Below are 22,961 nucleotides of genomic sequence, written 5' to 3'. Positions count from 1 at the left end.
ATTTTCAAAGTGTGAAACACTCCTAACTTTCAAAACCTATCATTGTTTAATTATTCCAATAATGTGAAACTAATAAATTTGTTAAAATAAACCAAAGTCATTTTCATTACAAAAATTTACAAATATATATGATTAAACAATTCATCAAATATAATTACAACAAAAACAATTTTTATCTTGACCCTATTACACCTTGAAGTGAAAACCAATCAACAATCTTTCTTGAAATGTTAATGCAAGCCACATGCATCAATAAACCTTCTTCAACACTAGTCTTGTCAAGACTTAACGACTATGCTCATTTTAAGAACACACCTGATATAATATATTTTTCTAAACTTTTAGGGGCGAGGAGGTTGGTGTTGTAGTTTAAAAGTTACCTAATATTCTCAAAATATTGATCAAACTTACTTCTTTTTTCTAAAAAAAATGACAGAGTTTCATTTGTATTCTGGCATTTTGTACATTGTTTCAAACCTGTGACGAATTTGGATTCAGATTACTAACCATATTGGTTTCGGGTTTGGATATGTAGCTAAAATTAAGCATGCATATCCAAATATATATATATATATATATTACTAGTCTTTCTAGCACGCGCAATACAATACGCTTGTTTCTTTCGCACTTTTTTTGGTGCTCATTGTATTTTGTATTGAGATTCAAAACCTAAGTATTGCTTAGACAAAAATCATATATATATATATATATATATATATATATATATATATATATATATATATATATATATATATATATATATATATATATATATTTTTTGTCTAAGCAATATTTAGGTTTTGAATCTCAATACAAAATACAATGAGCACCAAAAAAAGTGCGAAAGAAACAAGCGTATTGTATTGCGCGTGCTAGAAAGACTAGTAAAGTTAGTATATAGTGCATCCAAGTTCACAGATAGTAAATTGCATCCATAAAATTAAATAACAATGATAAATTAAATCCTATTAATTGTTATTTATTGTTATAGAACTAATTGAATTGGTAGTACTTCCCTAATTTATATGTTCTTAGAGCATCTCTAGGTGAAAGTATCACCTGCACATTTGCCTCCACAATTCGGAATTTCGCGAAAAACCATCTCTAGGTGGAGGTAAATGTGAAGTTATCACATGTCTAGCCGCATCCAAGGATGCAAATTTATGATTTCGGATGGGGATGCGGTGCGACAGTGGTAATGTTGTGCACCACTCCTATTCTCGCATGAGTTCTTTTTTTGACTTTTTTTTTTTTTTTTTTTTTTTTTTTTTTTTTTAACCTAGAATGTAATGTCAAGAACAAGATCAATGTCGCAGGCAAGGTCCTCTATTCTAAATTTGCGATTGTTATTTGCCTCAAATTTCGGCCTCAAACATGCAGGTGATACTACCACTACCTAGAAATGCTCTTAATAATGAAACAATTGCTCAATCCTTAAAAATTCTGGCATGCACAATAAAATTTGGATCATATCACAATCTAACTGCAAGTGTTTTAGGATTGACAAAACACTAAACACAAGCAAATCCTAAATAACATTAAAATCTTAAATTTGGCCGCCTCAACCTATGTATTAATCAACTAAATATGCAAGGCACACGTCAAACTTATTTTGGTCCAGTAAACAATATCAAGGAGCTGCACAAATTCACTAACCAATACTCGAATTTAAATCATTTTAATGACCAAGCTCACAATAAGACCGATTCCACTAGCATCACTTAAAATCGGTACGTTATATTTACCAAAATATCACTGTGTATGGCGGCCAAGGAGAGGTGGGTGTTGTAGTTTAAAAGTTACTGAATTTTCTCGAAATATTAACCAGACGTACTTCTTTTTTTTTTTTTATATAAAAAAAAAAAAAATTATAGAGTTGTTTCGCTTGTATTTTCAGAATTTTGTACATTATTTTGAACTTGTGACAAATTTGAATCTTTTACATACATCCATCATATGTAAATTCAACCAAATACACAAATATAAGACAATGAACATTCATATCTGAATTCTATTGATTTTACCATTTAATACACACTTATATTGACATGTGGTTTTTTACTGGCCAGAAGCAAACTAAGCATTAGCAAAATTGCAGCAAAAATGGATTAATACCCATCCTAGTAGAGGCTGTTTCAAATACACCAGTGATTACAGCAAGAACGCCAAGTGAGTGAAGAAGACAGCATGTGAGAAGTTAAATATTGTCCTTGATAAATTGATGCACTTAGCCGTAGTGGAACTTTATATTTCTGCCAGGTGGAACTAATATTTCAGTGGATACATACTTGTATTTCCGAGTGAATACATAATTGCCACAATTTTTGTCTTTGATTTTGAAATTGCTTATGTACCTTACCTGGCTTTTACTAGCGGGAAGCATTAATTCAACCTAGGCCCATGGGTTGAAAAAGCTTCCAAATTTAAGCTCTCATGCAATTTGAGGGCTAGCCAGCCTGGCCTTCACGTTTTGAGGGGAGGGTAAGTGCCTAGATGTGAAAACATGAGGGCAGCCCTCAGCCCAACCCTCAAAGGCCCGCATTAAAGCTTTCACAATTTTTCTATGTAATTTTATTTATATTTTGTTAAAAAATATGTAATTGTATAAATAGCAAAATGAAAAATATGTTTTACATAAGTTAGTGTTTTGTGTAGGCTCTTCTAATGTTATATGAAAAATCTAGTTCAAAATAACAAATTGTTCTATTGTCAAGATATGAACCCGAGTCACTTCTCCCCATGTATAAGTAAGAATAAAATATAAATCAGAGTGATGTGATATGATCCTTGGTATATGATAACGAAGTTTTTAATCAATTTCAACTAATTAAACACAAGTTATTCTACAACCTACAACAGCACATTATATTTTTGGTCTCATATACATTTTTTATTGATTTATAGAATACATCGTCACATAAAACCTAAGATTTTATTATCTTACAAATTTTAGCCAAATTATTAATTAAGTACATTAACCAAAGTCAAGATTGAGAAAATCTATTATTTAAACATGATAATTAATTTATCGTGTATCAATTTAGCAAGATTTTTTTTGGTAACTAATTTAGCAAGATTATGCTGTAAATAAAAAGTTAATCAAATCTGTCCTTCTAGCCCGACCCTCATTTCTCTAAAGAGAGGGCTGAAGTACGGGTCAGGGCTTCACAATTTTAGCATTGGCCCTCATAGGCCCGCCCCTCACTACATGAGAGGGCTCGACCCTCAAGTTATATGGGCTTCATGGTTTAAGGGCCAGGCCGGGACGTCCTGGCCTGACCCGTTTTACACCCCTAATGCAACCTACTAGAATACCAATTTCTAGTTTCATATATGAAGTATAAATATTAAATTTTATATGTGGGCACTTATTTTATATGGGCTTGTGGGACAAATAGGATGATGACATTTGTCAAAACTAGTTGCTCATCTACTATCTATATACTAAAGCAGAGACTTCTAATGAAAGATTTTCTCTCTCCTATGTGACACTCTAATATGAGAGTTAGTTTTTTCTATTTCTTATGTGGCACTCTAATATGAAAAATAGTCTTTTCTAATAATCTACAATCTTATATACATGGAACCTCTTTAGAGAGTTTGAGTGTATTTATAATTCTTATATTTGGAGAGCTTGAGTGTATTTCCAATTCTTATATATTTTATCAAATAAAAAAATGGCTAAAAAATAGGTGATTTGTAAAAGGTAATTTTCTCCTACGAATCAAACACTTTTAGTGTTCCAATTCTTATATATTTGATCAAATAAAAAAAAAATTGCTAAAAAATACGTGATTTGTAGAAACTAATTCTCTATTACAAATCATACAATTTTAGTGTCTATGAGAAAACACCAACTTATTTTGAATATATCCTTAACACGACCTCACAAAATATATAATAGAAAATGGAAAAAAAAATAAAAAATAATGGCAAAGCAATAATGACAAATATTTTAAAAAATATATAATACTGAATGAAACTAACGTCAAAAAACAATTAATGGTGAACCAAAAACTGGATGCAAATGCATCGAATTAACGTCAAATAATATTTAACAAGAAATCAGAAACTGGATGCAAATGCAAGCATTAAACTAATCTTAAAAATTAATTAATAGAAAATTGGAATATGGATACAACTGCATTAAACTAACATCAAAGAATAATTAACGGAAAATCAAAATTTGGATACAAATACATCAAACTAACATAAAAAAATAATTGTCGGAAAATCAGAAACTGGATGGAAATGCATTGAGCTAACACTCAAAGATTAAATTAACGGGAAATCTAAAACTAGATGCAACTGCATTGAACTAACTTCAAAGAAAAATTAATTATAAATTGGAAACATGATGCAAATGCGTGGAACTAATTTTAAAAAATAATTAACGGGAAATCGAAAATCGGATGCAATTGCACTGAACTAATCTCAAAAAATAAACTGGATGCAAATATATTAAACTAACCTCAAGAAATTATTAACGGTAAATCGAAAACTAGATGCAAATTCATTGAACTAACCTCAAACAATAATTAACGAGAAATCGGAGACTAGATGCAAATGCAACTTTGTCAAATAATAAATGAGAAATCGAAAAATGGATGCAAATGCATTAAACTAATCTCACAGAATAATTAACGGGAAATAAGAAATTAGATGCAAATGCATTGAACTTACCTCAAAGAACAATTAACAGGAAATTGGAAATTAGATGCAAATGTATTGAACTACCCGAAAAGAATAATCAACGAGAAGTCATAAACTAACTGGATGCAACTGCATAGAACTGATATCAAAAAATAAATAATGGGAATTGGAAATTGGATGCAACTGCATTAAACTAACCTCAAAATATAAACAACGAAAAATTAGAAACTAGAAGCAAATGCATTGAACTAACCGGCTTCAAAACATAGTTGGGTTATATGTTGTGGGAATATCTCGATAAGTATACTTTTGTATTTAAAATGATGTTTATCTTATCTCTTTCCGTATAATTGGGAACTCCTTGCTATTCAAGTAGCTTCAATATATATGAACTTCACCTTATTAAGCAATCTTACAAAACTTCAATCAAACTTCTATTATTAAACACAAAAATAAAGTTGAAGGGTTTTATCAAAGGTGAGTTATTTTTTTTTAATCGAGAGTGAGGTTTTCACGTTATAAGAAATTTGGTTGAGTGATCAATATAATATTAATATATAATAGTTCTGCATATTTGCAAATATTTTTAAGAATAATTAATATAACAACACCCGTTCGTTGATAATCTTTGAAGATTCCACATAGTGAGTCATGCATAATTTAAAGAATAATTAATGGGAAATCAGGAACTGGATAATCTTCGATGATCCCACATAGTAAATCAAACATAATTTATTTTTTATGTCATGTTTGCAATGACACTACAGATGGATCAGTAGAAGTTGGTATTACACACCACATTGGATAATTAAAAGAAAATCAAAAACTGGATTCAAATACATAACTGAGCTCAAAAAGTAATTAACGAGAAATCGGAAATTTTATGCAAATGCAATAAACTAAACTCAAAAAGTAATTAACTAGAAATCGGAAACTAGATGCAATTGCATTAAACTAACGTCAGATAATAACTAACAGAAAATTATAAATTGGATGCAAATCCTTGAAAAATATTTAACGTGAAATCGGAAACGGTATGCAAATACATCAAACAAACTTCAGATAATTAATTAATGGGAAACCAAAAACTGGATGCAAATGCATTAAACTAAACTCAAAAAATAATTAACAGAAAATCAAAAACCGAATGCAACTGCATTGAACTAACCTCATAGAATAATTGGTGGGAAATCAGAAACTAAATGCAAATGTATTGAAATAATCTCAAAGGATAATTAACGGGAAATAAAAAATCGGAGACTTTTAATGGAGAATTTTTTCTCTCCTATGTGACACTCTAATATGAGAGTTAGTTTTTTTTTCTCTCCTATGTGGCACTCTAATATGAGAGTTAATTTTTCTCTCTCTCCTATGTGGCACTCTAATATGAAAGATAGTTTTTTCTAATATCCTACAATCCCATGTACATTGTACATCCTCGGAGAGTTTGAGTGTATTTATAATTCATATATTTGGAGAGTTTGAGTATATTTCTAATTCTTATATATTTGATCAAATAAAAAAAAATTGCTAAAAAATAGGTGATTTGTAAAAGGTAATTTCCTACTACAAATCAAACACTTTTAGTGTTCAAATTCTTATATATTTGATCAAGTAAAAAAAATTGCTAAAAAATAGGTGATTTGTAGAAACTAATTCCCTATTACAAATCATACAACTTTAGTATCTATAATAAAACACCGACTTATTTTGAATATATCCTTAACACGGCCTCAAAACATAGTTAAAAACAATTATACAAAAAAAAAAAAACATTGCAAAAATATATAATAGAAAATAAAAAAAAAATAACGGCAAAATAATAATGACAAATATTTATATATATATATATAATACTGAATGAAACTAACATAAAAAAATAACTAATAGAGAACCGAAAACTGGATGCAAAAGCATCGAATTAACCTCAAATAATATTTAACAAGAAATCAGAAACTGGATGCAAATGTAAATATTAAACTAATCTTAAAAAGTAATTAATAGAAAATTTGAATATGGATACAACTGCATTAAACTAACCTCAAAAAATAATTAACGAAAAATCAAAACTTGGATGCCAATACATCAAACTAACATAAAAAAAATAATTATCGGAAAATCAGAAACTTGATGCAAATGCATTGAGCTAACCCTCAAATATTAAATTATTGGGAAATCGGAAACTGGATGCAATTGCATTGAACTAACCTCAAAGAAAAATTAATTATAAATTGGAAACATGATGCAAATGCGTGGAACTAATCTTAAAAATTAATTAACGGGAAATCGAAAACCGGATGCAACTGCATTGAACTAATATAAAAAAATAAATTGGATGCAAATGCATTGAACTAACCTCAAGAAATTATTAATAGAAAATCGGAAACTGGATGCAAATTCATTGAACTAACCTCACACAATAATTAATGGGAAATCAGAAACTAGATGCAAATGCAACTTTATCAAATAATAAACGAGAAATCGGAAACTGGATGCAAATGCATTAAACTAATCTCACAGAATAATTAGCGGGAAATTAGAAACTGGATGCAAATGCATTGAACTGACCTCAAAGAACAATTAACATGAAATTAGAAATTGGATGCAAATGTATTGAACTAACTGGAAAGAATAATTAACGACAAATCAGAAACTGGATGCAACTGCATTGAACTGCTCTTAAAAATTAAATAACGGGAATTGAAAATTGGATGCAACTGCATTGAACTAACCTCAAAATATAAATATCGAGAAATCAGAAACTGGATACAAATGCATTAAACTAATCTCAAAATATAGTTGGGTTATATGTTGTGGGAATGTCTCGATAAGTATAGTTTTGCATTTAAAATTGTGTTTATCTTGTCTCTTTCCGTATGATTAGGAACTCCTTGCTATTCAAGTAGCTTCAATATATATGAACTTCACCTTATTAGGCAACCTCACAAAATTTCAATCAAACTTCTTTTATTAAACAACAAAATAAAGTTGAAGGGTTTTATCAAAGGTGATCGAGTTCTTTTTTTTTAATAGAGAGTGAGGTTTTCACGTTATAAGAAATTTGGTTGAGTGATAAATATAATATTAATATATAATAGTTCTACATATTTGAAAATATTTTTAAGAATAATTAATATAATAATATCCGTTCGTAGATAATCTTTGAAGATTTCACATAGTGAGTCATGCATAATTTAAAGAATAATTAATAGAAAATCGGAAACTGGATAATCTTTGATGATCCCACATAGTAAATCAAGCATAATTTACATTTTATGTCATGTTTGCAAGGACACTGCAGATGGATTAGTAGAAGTTGGTATTACACACTACATTGGATAATTAAAATAAAATCAGAAACTGGATTCAAATACATAACTGAGCTCAAAGTTAAGAGTATGTAATTAACGGGAAATCGGAAACTTCATGCAAATGTAATAAATTAAACTCAAAAAGTAATTAACTAGAAATCGGAAACTGGATGCAAAAAGTAATTAACTAAAAATTGCATTAAACTAACGTCAGATAATAAATAACGGAAAATTAGAAATTGGATGCAAATTCTTGAAAAATATTTAATGGGAAATCAGAAACGGTATGCAAATACATCAAACAAATCTCAGATAATAATTAATGGAAAACCGGAAACTGGATGCAAATGCATTAAACTAAACTCAATAAATAATTAACAGAAAATCGAAAACCGAATGCAACTGCATTGAACTAACCTCATAGAATAATTGGTGGGAAATCGGAAACTAAATGGAAATGCATTGATCTAAAAGAATAATTTACGGAAAATCAGAAACTGGATATAATTGCATCGAACTAACCTCAAAGCATAAATAATCATAAACTAGATGTAGATGTATTAAACTAACCTTAAAGAGTTATTAACGGGAAATCGGAAACTAGATCCAAATGCAATGAACTAATCTCAAAGACTAATTAACGAAACATTAAAAAATGGATGAAACTGCCCTGAACTAACCTAAATGAATAATTAACGGAAAATTATAAATTTAATGTAATTGCATTGAACTAACCTCAAAAAATAATTAACGAGAAATCGAAAACTTGATGCAAATGCATTGAACTATCCTTAAAGAACAATTAACATAAAATCGGAAATTGGATGCAACTGCATTGAACTAACATCAAAGAATAATTAATGAAAAACCAAAAACTGGATGCAACTGCATTAAACTAAAATCAGATATTAACTAACGGAAAATCAGAAATTGGATGTAAATGTATTGAAATAACCTCAAAAAATAGTTAACTGGAAATCAAAAGTCGGATGTAACTGCATCGCACTGACCTCAAAGCATAAATGTCTATTTTTTTTAGCCTTCTCACATTAGTAATTACGAGTAATTAGGAACCCAAAACGAAAGTGAGTTTATAAAAACAGACTCTTACATATATGCAAACTGTATAGAAATTGTAAACTATTGAACTAACCTAGAAAAACAATTAACGGGAAATCAGAAACTGGATGCAAATGTATTGAACTAACCTCAAAGAGTAATTAACAGGAGATTGGAACCTAGATGCAAATGCAATGAACTAATCTCAAATACTAATTAATGAAACATCGAAAACTGGATGTAACTGTACTGAATTAACCTTAATGAATAACTAACGGGAAATCATAAAGTGGATGCAATTGCGGTGAACTAACCTCAAATAATAATTAACGGGAAATCGGAAACTTGATGCAACTGCATTGAACTAACCTCAAATAATAATTAATGAGAAATTGGAAATTGGTTGCAACATACTACATTAAACTAATCTCAAAAAATAATTAATGAAAAATCAGAAATTTGATGCAAATGCATTGAACTAATAACCCTAAAACATATTTGTATTATATGTAGGGGGAATAAATGTCTCGACAAATATAGTTTTTCATTTTAAGTAGTGTTTATCATAATTCTTTTATTGTGATTGGAAATGTCTTGCTATTCAAGTAGCTTCATTATTATTTTCGCCACATTAGGCATTCTCACAAAACTTCAATTAAACTTCTATTGTTAAACCTAACAATAAAAAGAAGTCGATGAGTTTTATCAAGGTTTGATGCTTCTTTTTTATAGAGAGTGGTGCAAGAAATTTAAATAAGTAATTAATTTAATTTTTATATCTCATAGCTATGCATAGTTGCTAATATTTTTTAGAATAATTTAATATAACGACACCCATTCATAGGACACGTTCATGTGATAAATTTTTTCAAGTGGGAGCAGTGTATTCTTTGAGGATATGAAAACAATCAATCTGTGTTAGTGATTTGTACACATTAGTACGTAAGCCGAGCGGTGATAATTTACTGCTAAATCACCATAAATCTAATAAAACTATTATATAAGCTAGATCGAGTTTAAGATAATTTCATTTGAAAATTACGGATTAATATACTAAACCACAAAGTGAAGAGGCTATTTCAATTTGATCCCTTAGTTTCCAAGTACTTATGCACCATAATCGCTGCTCATTAACGTATTTCGGTTTATTTTCAATAAAAATATATTCTGGTTCGAAAATTTTCTGCTAAATCACCATAAATCTCAGAAATCTATTATACAAGTTAGATCGAGTTTAAGATAATTCTATTTAAAAATTACGGATTAATATCCTAAACCACAAAGTGAAGAGGCTATCTCAATTTGATCCCTTAGTTTCCAAGTATTTATACACCATAATCGCTGCTCATTAACGTATTTCGGTTTATTTTTCATAAAAATATATTCTGATTCCAAAATTTGACGCTAAATCACCATAAATCTAAGAAAATTATTATACAAGCTAGATCAAGTTTAAGATAATTCTATTTTAAAATTACGGATTAATATCCTAAACCACAAAGTGAGGAGACTATCTCAATTTGATCATTTAGTTTCCAAGTACTTATGCACCATAATCCCTACTCATTAACGTATTTTGGTTTATTTTCAATAAAAATATATTCTGATTCAAAAATTTGCCGCTAAATCACCATAAATCTAAGAAAACTATTATACAAGCTAGATCGAGTTTAAGATAATTATATTTTAAAATTACAGATTAATATCCTAAACCACAAAGTGAGGAGGCTATCTCAATTTGATCCCTTAGTTTCCAAGTACTTATGCACCATAATCGCTGCTTATTAACGTATTTCGGTTTATTTTCAATAAAAATATATCCTGATTTGAAAATTTGCCGCTAAATCACCATAAATCTAAGAAAACTATTATATAAGCTAGATCAAGTTTAAGATAATTCTATGGATTAATATCCTAAACCACAAAGTGAAGAGGCTATCTCAATTTGATCCTTTAGTTCCCAAGTACTTATGCACCATAATCGCTGCTCATTAACGTATTTCGGTTTATTTTCAATAAAAATATATTCTGATTCGAAAATTTGTGTGAGACATTTTGTAAAGCCTTTTCAGCACACAAAATATTTAATAGATCCCGGGCGTATGCCCGGGTCCAAAATCTAGTTTTTAACTATGGTTAGGCAAGTTAACCGGTTTTAATTAGTAATTATTATTTTAGAATTATTAAACTGAACTTGCTAAATTTAAGGGGAAAAAATGGAAAGCGGATTGAAAAGTGATCGAGTCCCTCAACAAGTTGCGCGCCTTCTCTTCTATTCTCTCCTATGTTTTCTTCCTAAAAAATAAAATAATATTAAATAAATAAAATAATACGAAGAAAAAACTACAATAATACTAAACTTGAGTTTAACGGATGTGATATTGGTAGAAGTGTACACGGATCGGTTCAGGTTGGATTTTGCATAAAACCGACGATCGAACCGACGTTCTTGGTTCTACAATATGGCAAACCAAACCAATCCAATCAAAGTGAGCAACCGATCCGAAACCGATTCGAAATTTCGGGTTGTGTATCGGTTTTCAGATCTAAAAACAGTTGGAAAAAAGAGCCTTAATTTCAAACAAAAAAAAACACTAAATTAAAGAAAAATTGGTTTTTTAGATCAAGTCTTCGAATAAAAAGGGTAGATCCATCCATTTTAGACCTTAATCGATACATAAACCACTCAAATTTCCTTTCATACCAACAATTCCTCCATTAAAATGTTCAAAGAAAACAAATAAGAGTGAGGGAGAGACAAAAAAAAACCAATTCTTATTTTATGAGATAGAGAGAACGAGAAGTAGACTCAATAGTGAGTTAAAATGAGAGGATTGTTGGAGAGAAATAGAGGACGACTAGTGAAATTGAGAGAGGAGAGAGAGAAAATGTTTAGGGTTAGTTATGTTTTATACTTTGAGATCCAACCGTTGGATCTTGATATGATCTATGGCTACAAATACAAATTTTTTATTAAAACATACTAAGTCAGTTAAATTTTAACTCATTGGAAAGTTTAAAATTGGTTTAAAATTTTGAAAATCGGAATGGAAACTATAATTTGAAATGGTATGTTTTGGGCTTTTAATAATCCGTTTACAAAAGCTATGGAAAGGAATAATTGTATTGTTGGGTCATGGGTGTATTAACCTATCTATTTCCTTTCCTTTCATTTCCACAAAATTTTCGAGGGGTTAGCTAAGGACACAAAACCTTTTCCATTTCTATGATTTTGTTTCCATATGGAAAAACCCATTTCCTTTCCATGGGTAAACAAACGCCTTAAAAACTATAGAAAAGGTGGACCACTCTTATTTTCCTTTCCTTTCCATAGTGTTTCCATAAGAACAAACACACTTTAAGTCAGGCCGGGTTGGTTTTTAACGGTTTAAAATTTTGAAAATCGAGGACTGAACTATACTAGTCGGTTTTGGGCTTTTACAAACCGAATTGAACCGGTTTTGATTTTACTCACACTGTTTTGCACACCCCTAGATATTGGGGTAGAAACAATTGAAAAACTTATTTGTTTTTGTTCACAGTCGAAATGCTGTGTTGCATGGGTACGCCAATATCAGTGGCGTGTTCCGTGTTGTGTCGACACCCGACACGATACAGATTCGTCGAGAGGCGTGGTTGTTTTATAAGAGAGAGAGATTCACCTTATGAAGAAATGAAAACGAGGAGAGGCATTGTTGTTGTGAAAGAGGAGAGAGAGAGATCTAGGATTTCTACTTTCTAATATGGGGGCTTGCTAAGTTTGAGAAGAAGACCTAAAGTTAAGGAAGACAATTACAAAATGGATGGTTTTAAATGAGCGGGACTTGGGCCTTTCTAGAATAGGTATTATATTCAATATCTAAACTTTTATACCTTGGTTTCTAAAGGGCTAATGGGCCAATGTGCCTTATATTCAAGTAATAATTGTTTTAAATGGCTAATGGGCCTTATATTCAAGTGATAATTGTTTAAAATAGCTAATAGGCAATATCTGTTATGAAATTCGTAGGCCTATATGGATGCCCACTATTGAGCCCATATGGGACACCTCCTCATATGTGTTTATCCTGGTAATCTTTTATCCTGGTAATCTTTGTATCTTGGTGTTTATCCTAATAATCCTTTATTTTGAAAAGGAGGTTACTTAGTTATATATAAAGATAACCTCCTCCCATTCAGTGACACCTCAATTAATAAAATTTCTCCCTATCTCATTCTCTCCATGATTCAATCTATTTAGACTAGTGTGGTGTTCTCTCTAAGTTGGTTTAATTCTAACACGTTATCAGTCACGATAGTCTCTAGCTTTGGATTAAAGGTATGTGATTTACTTACGATTAATGGTATGTGATTAACTGAGTAGATATTTTGTATACGTGTAAATTTCAACGTGACGAGTGATGAAACATGATATTTATAGCCTGTCATGAATATATATGCTATGTTGTTGTGTTTGCCAAATATAATTAGTATACTTATGATTTATTATCATCACAAATAAATACAGACAACTTTAGAGAAATAGTTTTAGACCTCGTTAAAGTCATGGAGTTAATATATTGTTATTTTCTTACAATTCTTCTTAATGGATTTGCATGTACCTCATTTGATTTTTACTGCCATCAAGCTACGTAGATACATAATTGAGATTCGGGTTAAATATTGGTTGTTGAACTGTCGGGTTTATTATTTATGTTTGTTTTGGGTTTTGTTTAAATTGGATATGGTGGTTGGGGCTGTTGATTTGGTTGAATCCAATAGGTGGCGGTGTATTGTGTTGAGTGGGTACTGTCGAGTGGGGCTGTTGAAGCTTGAATGGGTTGTTAATGGAGGTCGAGATCTATGGTTTGGGAGTGATTTTGAAATTTATGAATTAGAGTTTTTGCATTAATTTAAAGTGGTTGGGTTTTCCCCTTAGTGATTTTGGTTAGTTTTGGAGTGTCGGTGGGTGGAACTCATTGTGGCTGGTGGTGGAAACAGATTCACTGGTGAGGGAGACAATCAAGAGCACGATCTGGTGCTCCTAGTTTTATTTTAGATTCACTAGATCTGTTTAGATTCTTGGGCTCAGGCTGGATTAAAAGTCTTTTGTTTCTTTGGGCCGGTTTTATATTTTTGTTTGGGGTTGGGTCCCTATAATTCAAAGTGGGTCAGGTCTAACCCCTACAGACCGACCAAAATTAGTTAACCAGAACCGGTCTACAAACCCCACATATATTTTGTTTAGTCATACATTATTCGTTTTAAGTCCACATAAATAGTTGTTACGATAAGTGATATTTGGTAGTTGTTATATATGTGACTTAAAATACTGGCCCAAAATCTCGATCCAACGTGAAAATTTGATGCCTTAATCTTGTTTATTCTGTTACAGTTACTTGAAAGATGTCAAACCTTACTAAACTATATTTTCAAGCTTTTCAATTAGAGGTGACAATTATTTATCATGGCAGTTGGATGCTAAGATTCATTTACAATCTAAAAAATTTGGCAATGCTATTAAAGAAGGAAATAAAATGAGTCCTGAAGAAAAAGCCACAGCTCAATATTCCTATGTCATCATATTCGTGACAATTTAAAGAATGAGTACCTAATAGAGGAAGACCCAACAGGTCTTTGGAAATCCCTGAAGGATAGGTATGATCACCATAAGATGGTTATACTACCAAATGCTCAAAATGAATGGCTCAACCTGAGGTTCTAAGACTATAAGACGGTTTCTGAATACAACTTTACTTTGTTTAATATAGTTTCTCGGTTGAAATTGTATGGTGAAAATGTAACTGATGAGCAGATGTTAGAGAAAACGATTTCTACCTTTCATGCCTCGAATGTGCTCCTGCAACAACAGTATCGAGAGAGACTATTTTCCAAATATTCTGATCTTATAACATGTCTCCTTGTTGCGGAGAAAAATAGTAACCTTTTAATCAAGAACCACAACTACAGACCAACTAGGTCAATGGTAATTCCCGAAGCAAATGCCAGCTTTTGAGCTAGTGGTTGTCGTGGTAGAGGGCGTGGAAAAGGACATGGGAGAGGGCGTGGAAGAGACAGAAATACTGGGAGAGGTGGTTGAGGTTATCATCCTTATGGAGATGGCAATGGTAATAGAAAAAAGAATCATTGGAATACTAATGACCAACAAAAGGGTAATTGGAACAAGTGGACAGCTCCACTGCATAAAGGGGATTCAAATCCTCATAACAAACAAAATGAGAGCAATGATATTTGCTACAGATGTGGTGGTAATGATGGACATTGGGCAAAATACTGCCTAGCTCCTATAGAAGAGGTTGAAAAGTATAAAGCCTCTAGGAAAATGGAAACAAATGTGATAGAGAATTGGAAGAGTGACCACTTTAATGATGGTACTCATTTGGATTGTTATGATTTCCTTGAGGTTTAGTAAGAGGATCCAAATAGCAATGGGCAAGTTTTATGAGCAAACTTTCATCTTTCGAATGATTTATTTAGTTAATTATATTTTTATTACCAGTTCATGGAACGTTTACAGTTAATATTATGTTCTCTTCATGGAAAGTCTAGGCTTTGATTGTCGTTAATATTTTGAATTTCCTTATTATGAATCTCAAGTTTTATTTTTCTTAGTATACTTATACTAGTATCAATCTTTACAAATTTATTTTGCTTTATGTTAAAATGTATGGATATATAAATGGAGAAAAGTATTATGGATATATGTCTGGTAGATTATACCCATAAATGAGAAAGACATTGTGTATCATATCTAACGTTGGGAGGAAGAAACTCACTTAGACAATCTGTATTACATAATTGTCAATTTAATGAGACAGTCTTCCCGTCGTTAGGGAGAGAAAAGCAATGGTTGCTCTAAGAAACGACGTGAAGCAACTTGGATCACGTCCTCTGTCTCATTAAGGATCCAAACAATGAATGTGACTATATGAGATAAGGAGAATGATATACTTGCAAGCAGTTGAAGAGAAAAATGTCTAAGCATTTAATGATATGGTAAAAGTAACCATGAATGTGCTAGCCATAATTGATGTTCCATTTGGACGGGGTCCAAATATAGCGGCAAATGAATCTACTATACGCTAAAAGTGTGGTAGACCTATAGGATCCAAAGAGCGTGCTCTTAGGAGAGGAGAAATGAGGAACCATCTTGTCCAAATAATAGTCAGGTAATGGCTGGAGCTCTATAAACAAATAATGAAAATGTGCAAATATCTAAAATTCACTGAAATGCCTATGGTTGCCCATGGAGAGGCACAAGTACTTGAAAATAAAGAGATCGATCTCAATATTCCATGCATGTTCAGGTGAATTGTGGGATAGGAAATCACTTTTCATGGATGACATATTTAGCTATGGTATAACTATTGGAACATCAAAGGACAATGATGAAAAATAAATGAACCACGTGTTTTGTAGACAAAGGAAAGATTGGCCAATATGGAATTTGCTATTCAAGCATAATTAAACTCTTTGAAAATGTAGTGTGGACTTATAGTAAAATTCGAGGTTGGATTCAATATAGTAGCAGCAAGTTTGGTTGGTATAAACTTGATTGGGACTCCTAAAGAAATTGTAGAAAACTGCTGACTATAGATTTTTGAAATGAAATGGACAAAGCACATGGTTGTGTGGAACAATGGCTGATATGGATGTACTAGTACCCAAGGTATGTTAGTTTATGTCTTTCTTTGGGAAATATTGTACTTTTCAGTAGACCAAAAATGGCCTTTTTTTTTATATATATTTAAAAAATAATAATTTTATGCTAGTCTGTTGATTGACCAAAACATTATATGGATGTTATGATTGAGTTGAACATCTAGAGCTGTTTTATAATTGAGATTGTTTATTCCATTAGTATTTAAGTGATTTGCTTTTACATTTCAGGTTGGGGAATTGATAGGAGGAAGCCAAAGGGAAGAGCGTTACGAGGTCATTGAGAAAAGGTATTGACATTTTGGTTTTGTTTCCTTTTCGTATATCTCGAGGGAAATGTGCACTATATTCCTATTCTTTATAATTAGCGTTATTGGTGGTGATTATTTTACAAAATGTCATTGATTGAGTTTGTAGCTTGTGACCTATTAATGGGCTAAGACTTACTGATTTTGTATTAATCAAAATAAATAAAGACTCTCCAAGGAAATCAGTAGATTGTCACTTTATTTTAATTTTTCCTGAAGGGTAAACGAGGTATTTCATTAATATCTAAAAAAGAAAACCCATTACAAATTTACAATAAGAGTAATGTCATCTTAGCAAGATACTAACTCTAGGTTTCCCCTTCCCCTCGCAACTCAAAACAAAAAAAAAAATTTACAACCCAATTCTTGAAGATCCTAAACTAAAAATCAAGAATCTGTAAGTTTGAATAAAGTAGAGTTGCAAATGTTGACATACAAAAAAGAATGATTTTTACAGAAAACTAATGGATCCAGTAAAAAAAGATGTTTGTTTGTCAAAGAAAATGGTATAACATGGTCTAAGTCCTCATTTGAAGTGATTCTGAGCTCTGGGTGATATAAGCGAGGGTTGGGGAAGGAGATTCTGAGTAGTGTGTTCCTTGTAGAAATGTCATTTAGGGCAATTTTGAGGAAATCGGGAAGGTGGGACCCAAAAGAAAGAATTTGATAGTGGAGATCTTATAGAGGGTAATAAAGTCACTGGGGGATTGGAATTCCTATTTCTATTTCCTCCTAGAGGAAAAATACGATTAAAACCCAGCAAAATCGACGTTATGAAATGCCTCCTCGAATGCCTGCTTCTGAGTATATGCTTCATGTATTAAAATTTCCTTGAGCGATCCTGAGTCACCTAGCCTTATGTTTAACAATAGCGTATTCAAAAAATGAAATAGAAAAATCATATATATGTACGGAAAGATGGAAAGATGAGATTATGATGGTACCTGTAAGGGGGATTTTCCATCAATAACTAAATAACACGTGGACGGGAAATGACCTGGAACTATAGATATCCAAAATGAGATGAAACCATAAATAAATAAGTAATCTCGGTTTATCGGAAAGTGTTTTAAAACATGACTAGTCAATGTGACTATAGATATCCAAAACTAATATAGATGAGAACCATCGGATTAGTTATGATAATAAGGAATCAAAATGACATATCTCTAAGAGTTTTAAAACATGTTATTATGACCTAAAAGGAAACTTATCTCTGATAAGATATGGTCCAGATTCAGACGTGGAAATGATTCCTTATATGAAAGCAGAGTTCAAAGAGGGAAGGAAACTCACAAGCGGTGAGGTTAACCCTAACCCTAGGACTCCTCCTATATAAATAATAAGAATTCGCTCTTAGGAACTACGTGCAATAGAGTTTGATTCTTCTAAACAGATAGGAAGATACGTAGGCAGCCTCAACTCCTCAAGGCGGTTCAACCCTGATCATTCAATCATCTCGTTCCTTTTCCATCATTAATCCCAAAGTTCTTCATCACACAGCACAAAGGAGGATCGTAGGATACTTAGAAAATCCCCTACATCTTTTGGCGTCGTCTGTGGAATCCCAAAAAATTTGAACCTGAAGTTTTGACCTTTTTATGGCTTGATCGTATTTTATTCTGAAGTTTACAACAAAGGATTTATGTAATCAAGAGTAGATTAGAGTCCGGTTTTGCTGTCCTAAAATATTGTGTCCTAGCTGTCCAGACTTAGTGTGTACCGTCGGGTTGCATTGAAATACACACGGACATTTGTGTATAAATCTCGAGGTATTATATAAGCGGTTGTGATTTATTTTGGATAGTTGGACAACAAACTTTGGGATAGCATAACTCAAGAGGACACCTTGTAGCACTAAAGTTGGCAAACCAGTTATATTATGTTTTTTTTTTAAAAAAAATGGAGCTGGGGTTAAGGAAGACCCCCACCTGTTATATTGCAAATAGTTAAATCTTACAAAACCTCACTAAAAGTAAATCATTAAAAGGAGGAATACAAAGACAACAATAACAATAGACTTCAAGCTTAACATACTTAAGATAACACATTGACCATGCTACATTCAAACCTAAGAAAATAGATATAGTAATCTTACTTTCTATTCATGATGGCCTTAACAATCTTAGGATGATCCTTCTTAAGATGAGTCTGCACTTTCTCATAGTTACAAAAGAATCCTTCACAAGCACAACACAAATAAGTGAGTGTTGTGTTTTTTTAATTGTACAAAACTATAAAGAATAGAGAACATTTGGAGAATTTGGAACAATTAGTACATAAGTAGTCTAGGTGGACTAACAGATTAACATAAAAGAAGCTTTCATCAGTTTCAATAAAATGTGCACTATGGAAGGATTTTTGCAGGTTCAGGTTCAGGCTCAGACGGACCACCCCAAGTCCTGACGCGCTCCTCAGCTTGTAAAGCCTACACAGGTAAATCCGCGACACGGGACTATAATATCATTAACTAGCTATAAAATTAAATGGAGCTATGGAAGCATTTTTAATTCTCAACTTTTAAGGTTAGAATGATGATTGTGACTCACCTCTTTTTGCCAGTTAGTTCGGATAGTGATGAACAACAACAGAACTGTTTGCAACAAGCAACCTCCTAATATCCCTGACCAAATACCCTGTATGGAGAACACTGCAGAATTAGTAATGTGTAACGACCATTGTGATCTTATATATGGTTTGTTTTGAAGATATTGAATATATGTGAGGTTTGATCTTTTACTTGAACACCAAACTTGAATTTGTAACCGAGTAAAATACTAATTGGTAGCCCAAAGAGGTAGTAGCACCCTATGTTCACAAAAGCAACCAACGATTGCCAACCTGCACCAACCGCTACACCTGCCAATCGGTAATTAGTGTTGAGGTTAAAAACTTTAGCTTTTCGTTTTACCATCAAAGTAAAATCAGTGCTACTGATACCTACCATTAAGGACGGGTTGGATACTGTTGAGGAGAATTGTGGCCGCCAGTAAATACCCGAGCTTGGATGTCTCCTTTATGACAAGAGTCCTATCTGTGAACATTTTGGGGAAATCGCTTCTTGAGGCAAGAATTATGGCCATGAAAAGGATTCCAACCAGGACAGATGCCGAAACAGTCACTAGTATTGAGAACTTTGCAGCTTTTGGTCTTGCTGCTCCAAGTTCATTGGAGACTCGAACGCTGTATATATAGAAAGGATGATAACCGTGAGTAAGTGATAGATAGCACACCAACTAACAAAGCACTTTGATCCAGAGATGGGCGATACAAGTGTTGAAGAGCCATTGATCCACTTAGTAGAAAACCGAAATAACTAGTGTTATAGTAGTCATCTAAATAAACTAATGATCGACTTGAATGAGCACAGAAGAGAAAAAGTGACCTCACAGCTGCACTGAAGCCCATAGAAATTGTTAATGCCCATACTTGCAAATTAAGGCTGCCATATAGGAAATGAAAATAGGATTAGAGTAAGGGCAATGAAGCAGGTCGAATTTGGCATGTTCTTGAAGGTGGAGAAACTAACCATATAGAAACAGCATCTACAGAAATTTCAGGATGTTTTAAGTAGCCCACTAGAAGGATTAGTGCTGTGGTATACCAGAAGTCCAAGCTGTCATTTTTGCACCAGCTTGTGTCAGCCATATGAATGAAGTAAAAGCTTAAAATGCATATCTCGATGTCCAAGCTAGATGGAATAGTACTAACCATAGCATTGTGGCGGAGGCAAGAGATAGTTTTACGAACCCAATCAGTGATTTGAATGCCAACATGGAGAATCCAGTCCATGCATCAGGAAAGCACCCAGAAACCACATAGATAATTTGAGCCACAACCACAAATGCCCACGAGACGTTCCCCGCTATTGCAGCCCCAACTAGACCATGGCCAAACTTTATCACCAGAACCCAGTTCAATAATATATGAAACAACAAGGCCACTCCGGAAATTATGGTCGTGACCCAGACTTTGCTTTGAGATTGCAAAAACTTTTGTATGGGGAAGTTCAGAGCATAAGCAAACAATTGAGGAATGATCCATATTGAATATGTTCCAGCAAGGTCTGATACATTGGCGCTCTGCTGCAAAAGCTTGAGTACTGGGGTTGCAAACACGTAGGTTGGAGTCAGAATTAATGCAGTGACTCCAGTTATGATGCACGACCTTTGCATATAGATTCCTAGCATGTTTAATTGTCCAGCGCCAACTGCTTGCCCACACAGTGTCTCCAAAGCACTTCCCATCCCTAGCTATTACAGAAATATACAGGGTATTTTACACTAAAAACACGACTGATTTTTTTTCTACATAAGTAAATTGCAACTTTTTTCCTCTAGCATAAACTAAGAGCTTTTATGAATTTTGGAAATCCGTAGGTCAACATGCTATGACAGGCTACATTAAGTGTTACAGTCTTACAGATTGACTTGGATATATCACAATGTTATACCCCCAAGAATGCTATAGAATTTTTGCACTGCAGCTGTTTAGATGTATTGGGGATTCTCTAAACAGAGTTCTTCTTCAAACTATATGTTCAAACTTCAAAGTTTAATTAAGAACGTACTTGATGGAGGATAGATATTGTGAAAAGTAGAGCTTAAGTAAAATCAAAATAAAACTAGATTCTTGTATTTCGATGCAACTAGGTTGAATCTACTGTTCTCATATGAAACAATTTCAAGGTATTAATCTTTCAATGCACTTTTAATACTCTTCACAGAAGCACATATACAGGAACGAACGACAAGATCTTGACCTCAATTATACATGTACCCATACTGACAACGTATTGCTTATGCAATGAAAGTGGCCTTGCTTAAGGACAACTTTATACTATTAAGAATGCTGATTAATTAAGACCAACAGTTTGCCAGAGGTTATGACTAATTGGCAAAGAATCAGTATTTTATATTTTACTGATTATACAAATTAAAAAAACTTCGCTTGATGGTGAGGCATACAGGATGCATCTCCCACTTGAGAGAAATTAGATTTTCTGGTCTGTGCTTTTGTATTGTCTCTGATGATGATCGAGACAACTAGATTCCCCTCCCAGCTATGCCCACACCAAGTTGTGAGTGCAGGTCTTGCGTGTGCACCTCTTCACATTGCTTTTGCATGACCGTCAGACATACTTCACCATATCACAGTCCTGAAGTATATGTAATTTGATGATTTCTAGTGGTCAGGATGTGGATGTTCATCTTAAGCCTTTTGGAGAGGTGAATTTTGGAAGTAATATGAATCATTCTAAACTTGAAAAGGGACATTGAGCCCTAGAAGGGTGGTGGTGCTGGAAAACTGAGAAGTAAATTAAGTGCATATGTAATTCCAATTCAAACAAGTTCCATCAGTACAAATGTACAATAAGAGGAGAAAGAAAGATAGCAATTGGCAACGCAACTACATCGTAGACACTACGTACTCTGCATCTTGTATTATAAAAGCGAACAGGTAAGATAACTAACAAAACTTAGATGCATCCACAGCATTGATGGCATGTACTTACCATGACACCATAAGAGAACCCTTCAATGACATTCTGAACTACCGATAGCGCAGCAAGCTCGACTACTCCTACACGCCCTACAAATGCAGTCGTTACAAAGCCAATGGAGAATTGCGCAAGTCCAGTTAGTATTGCAGGTCCAGCTATATGCCACATCTTCTTTGTTTCATCACGGCCTTTAGCAGCGAACTTCTTACTACAGGTATAAGTCTGCTGCTCCTTTTCTAATTCCGCCATAGAAGCTCTCTTCTAAATTCGTTGTGTGGGTGTGATACTGTGATTCAAGAACTTCTTATAGAAAAATGTAAGTTAACGGAATATAAACTAAGACTAATATACAGTATATATAAATATACATCCCACAATACTTATATTAGGGAGTATCTAACATTGTGTCCTGCATTCTCCAAGTGAAATAACTGGCATTTGTTAATGAGTTTTGTCTCCAATAGTCGA

The 22,961-nt window shown here is 32.7% G+C and overlaps 1 protein-coding gene and 1 pseudogene across 2 annotated transcripts in view; one reads left to right on the top strand and one right to left on the bottom strand.

Annotated features, from left to right (window-relative positions):
- The window catches only part of LOC147501431 (uncharacterized), a 27,086-nt pseudogene extending 7,361 nt beyond the window's left edge, over window positions 1-19,725 (top strand). The window contains exons 5-8 of the transcript XR_015221382.1: window positions 2,070-2,189; window positions 16,914-16,972; window positions 19,358-19,426; window positions 19,553-19,725. The product of XR_015221382.1 is annotated as an uncharacterized LOC147501431 (transcript). The remainder of the gene's footprint in view (window positions 1-2,069; window positions 2,190-16,913; window positions 16,973-19,357; window positions 19,427-19,552) is intronic.
- LOC147501430 (protein DETOXIFICATION 33-like) lies at window positions 19,103-22,961 on the bottom strand. The gene is made up of 8 exons (XM_086606489.1): window positions 22,506-22,961; window positions 20,702-21,243; window positions 20,520-20,606; window positions 20,376-20,432; window positions 19,935-20,173; window positions 19,731-19,849; window positions 19,540-19,626; window positions 19,103-19,418 (listed from the first exon to the last, which is right to left on the bottom strand). Exons 1-8 carry the CDS (start codon window positions 22,740-22,742, stop codon window positions 19,338-19,340), a joined length of 1,449 nt encoding a protein of 482 aa, XP_086462615.1. The 5' UTR covers window positions 22,743-22,961; the 3' UTR covers window positions 19,103-19,337.

Source organism: Coptis chinensis, chromosome 4 (genome assembly GCF_015680905.1).
Source record: "Coptis chinensis isolate HL-2020 chromosome 4, ASM1568090v1, whole genome shotgun sequence".
In the NCBI taxonomy this organism is placed as follows: domain Eukaryota; kingdom Viridiplantae; phylum Streptophyta; class Magnoliopsida; order Ranunculales; family Ranunculaceae; genus Coptis; species Coptis chinensis.
This window is presented reverse-complemented; position numbering and strand designations above follow the sequence as displayed.

What these genes read in the sequence shown, in the direction of transcription:
- LOC147501430 (XM_086606489.1), bottom strand. Translation starts at nt 22,742, where the DNA reads ATGGCGGAATTAGAAAAGGAGCAGCAGACTTATACCTGTAGTAAGAAG. An exon ending in GTAGATGCTGTTTCTATATG is followed by an intron (nt 20,433 to 20,519) that starts GTTAGTTTCTCC and finishes CCTATATGGCAG; the next exon opens with CCTTAATTTGCAAGTATGGG. An exon ending in AATTCAAGTTTGGTGTTCAA is followed by an intron (nt 19,627 to 19,730) that starts GTAAAAGATCAA and finishes TTCTCCATACAG; the next exon opens with GGTATTTGGTCAGGGATATT.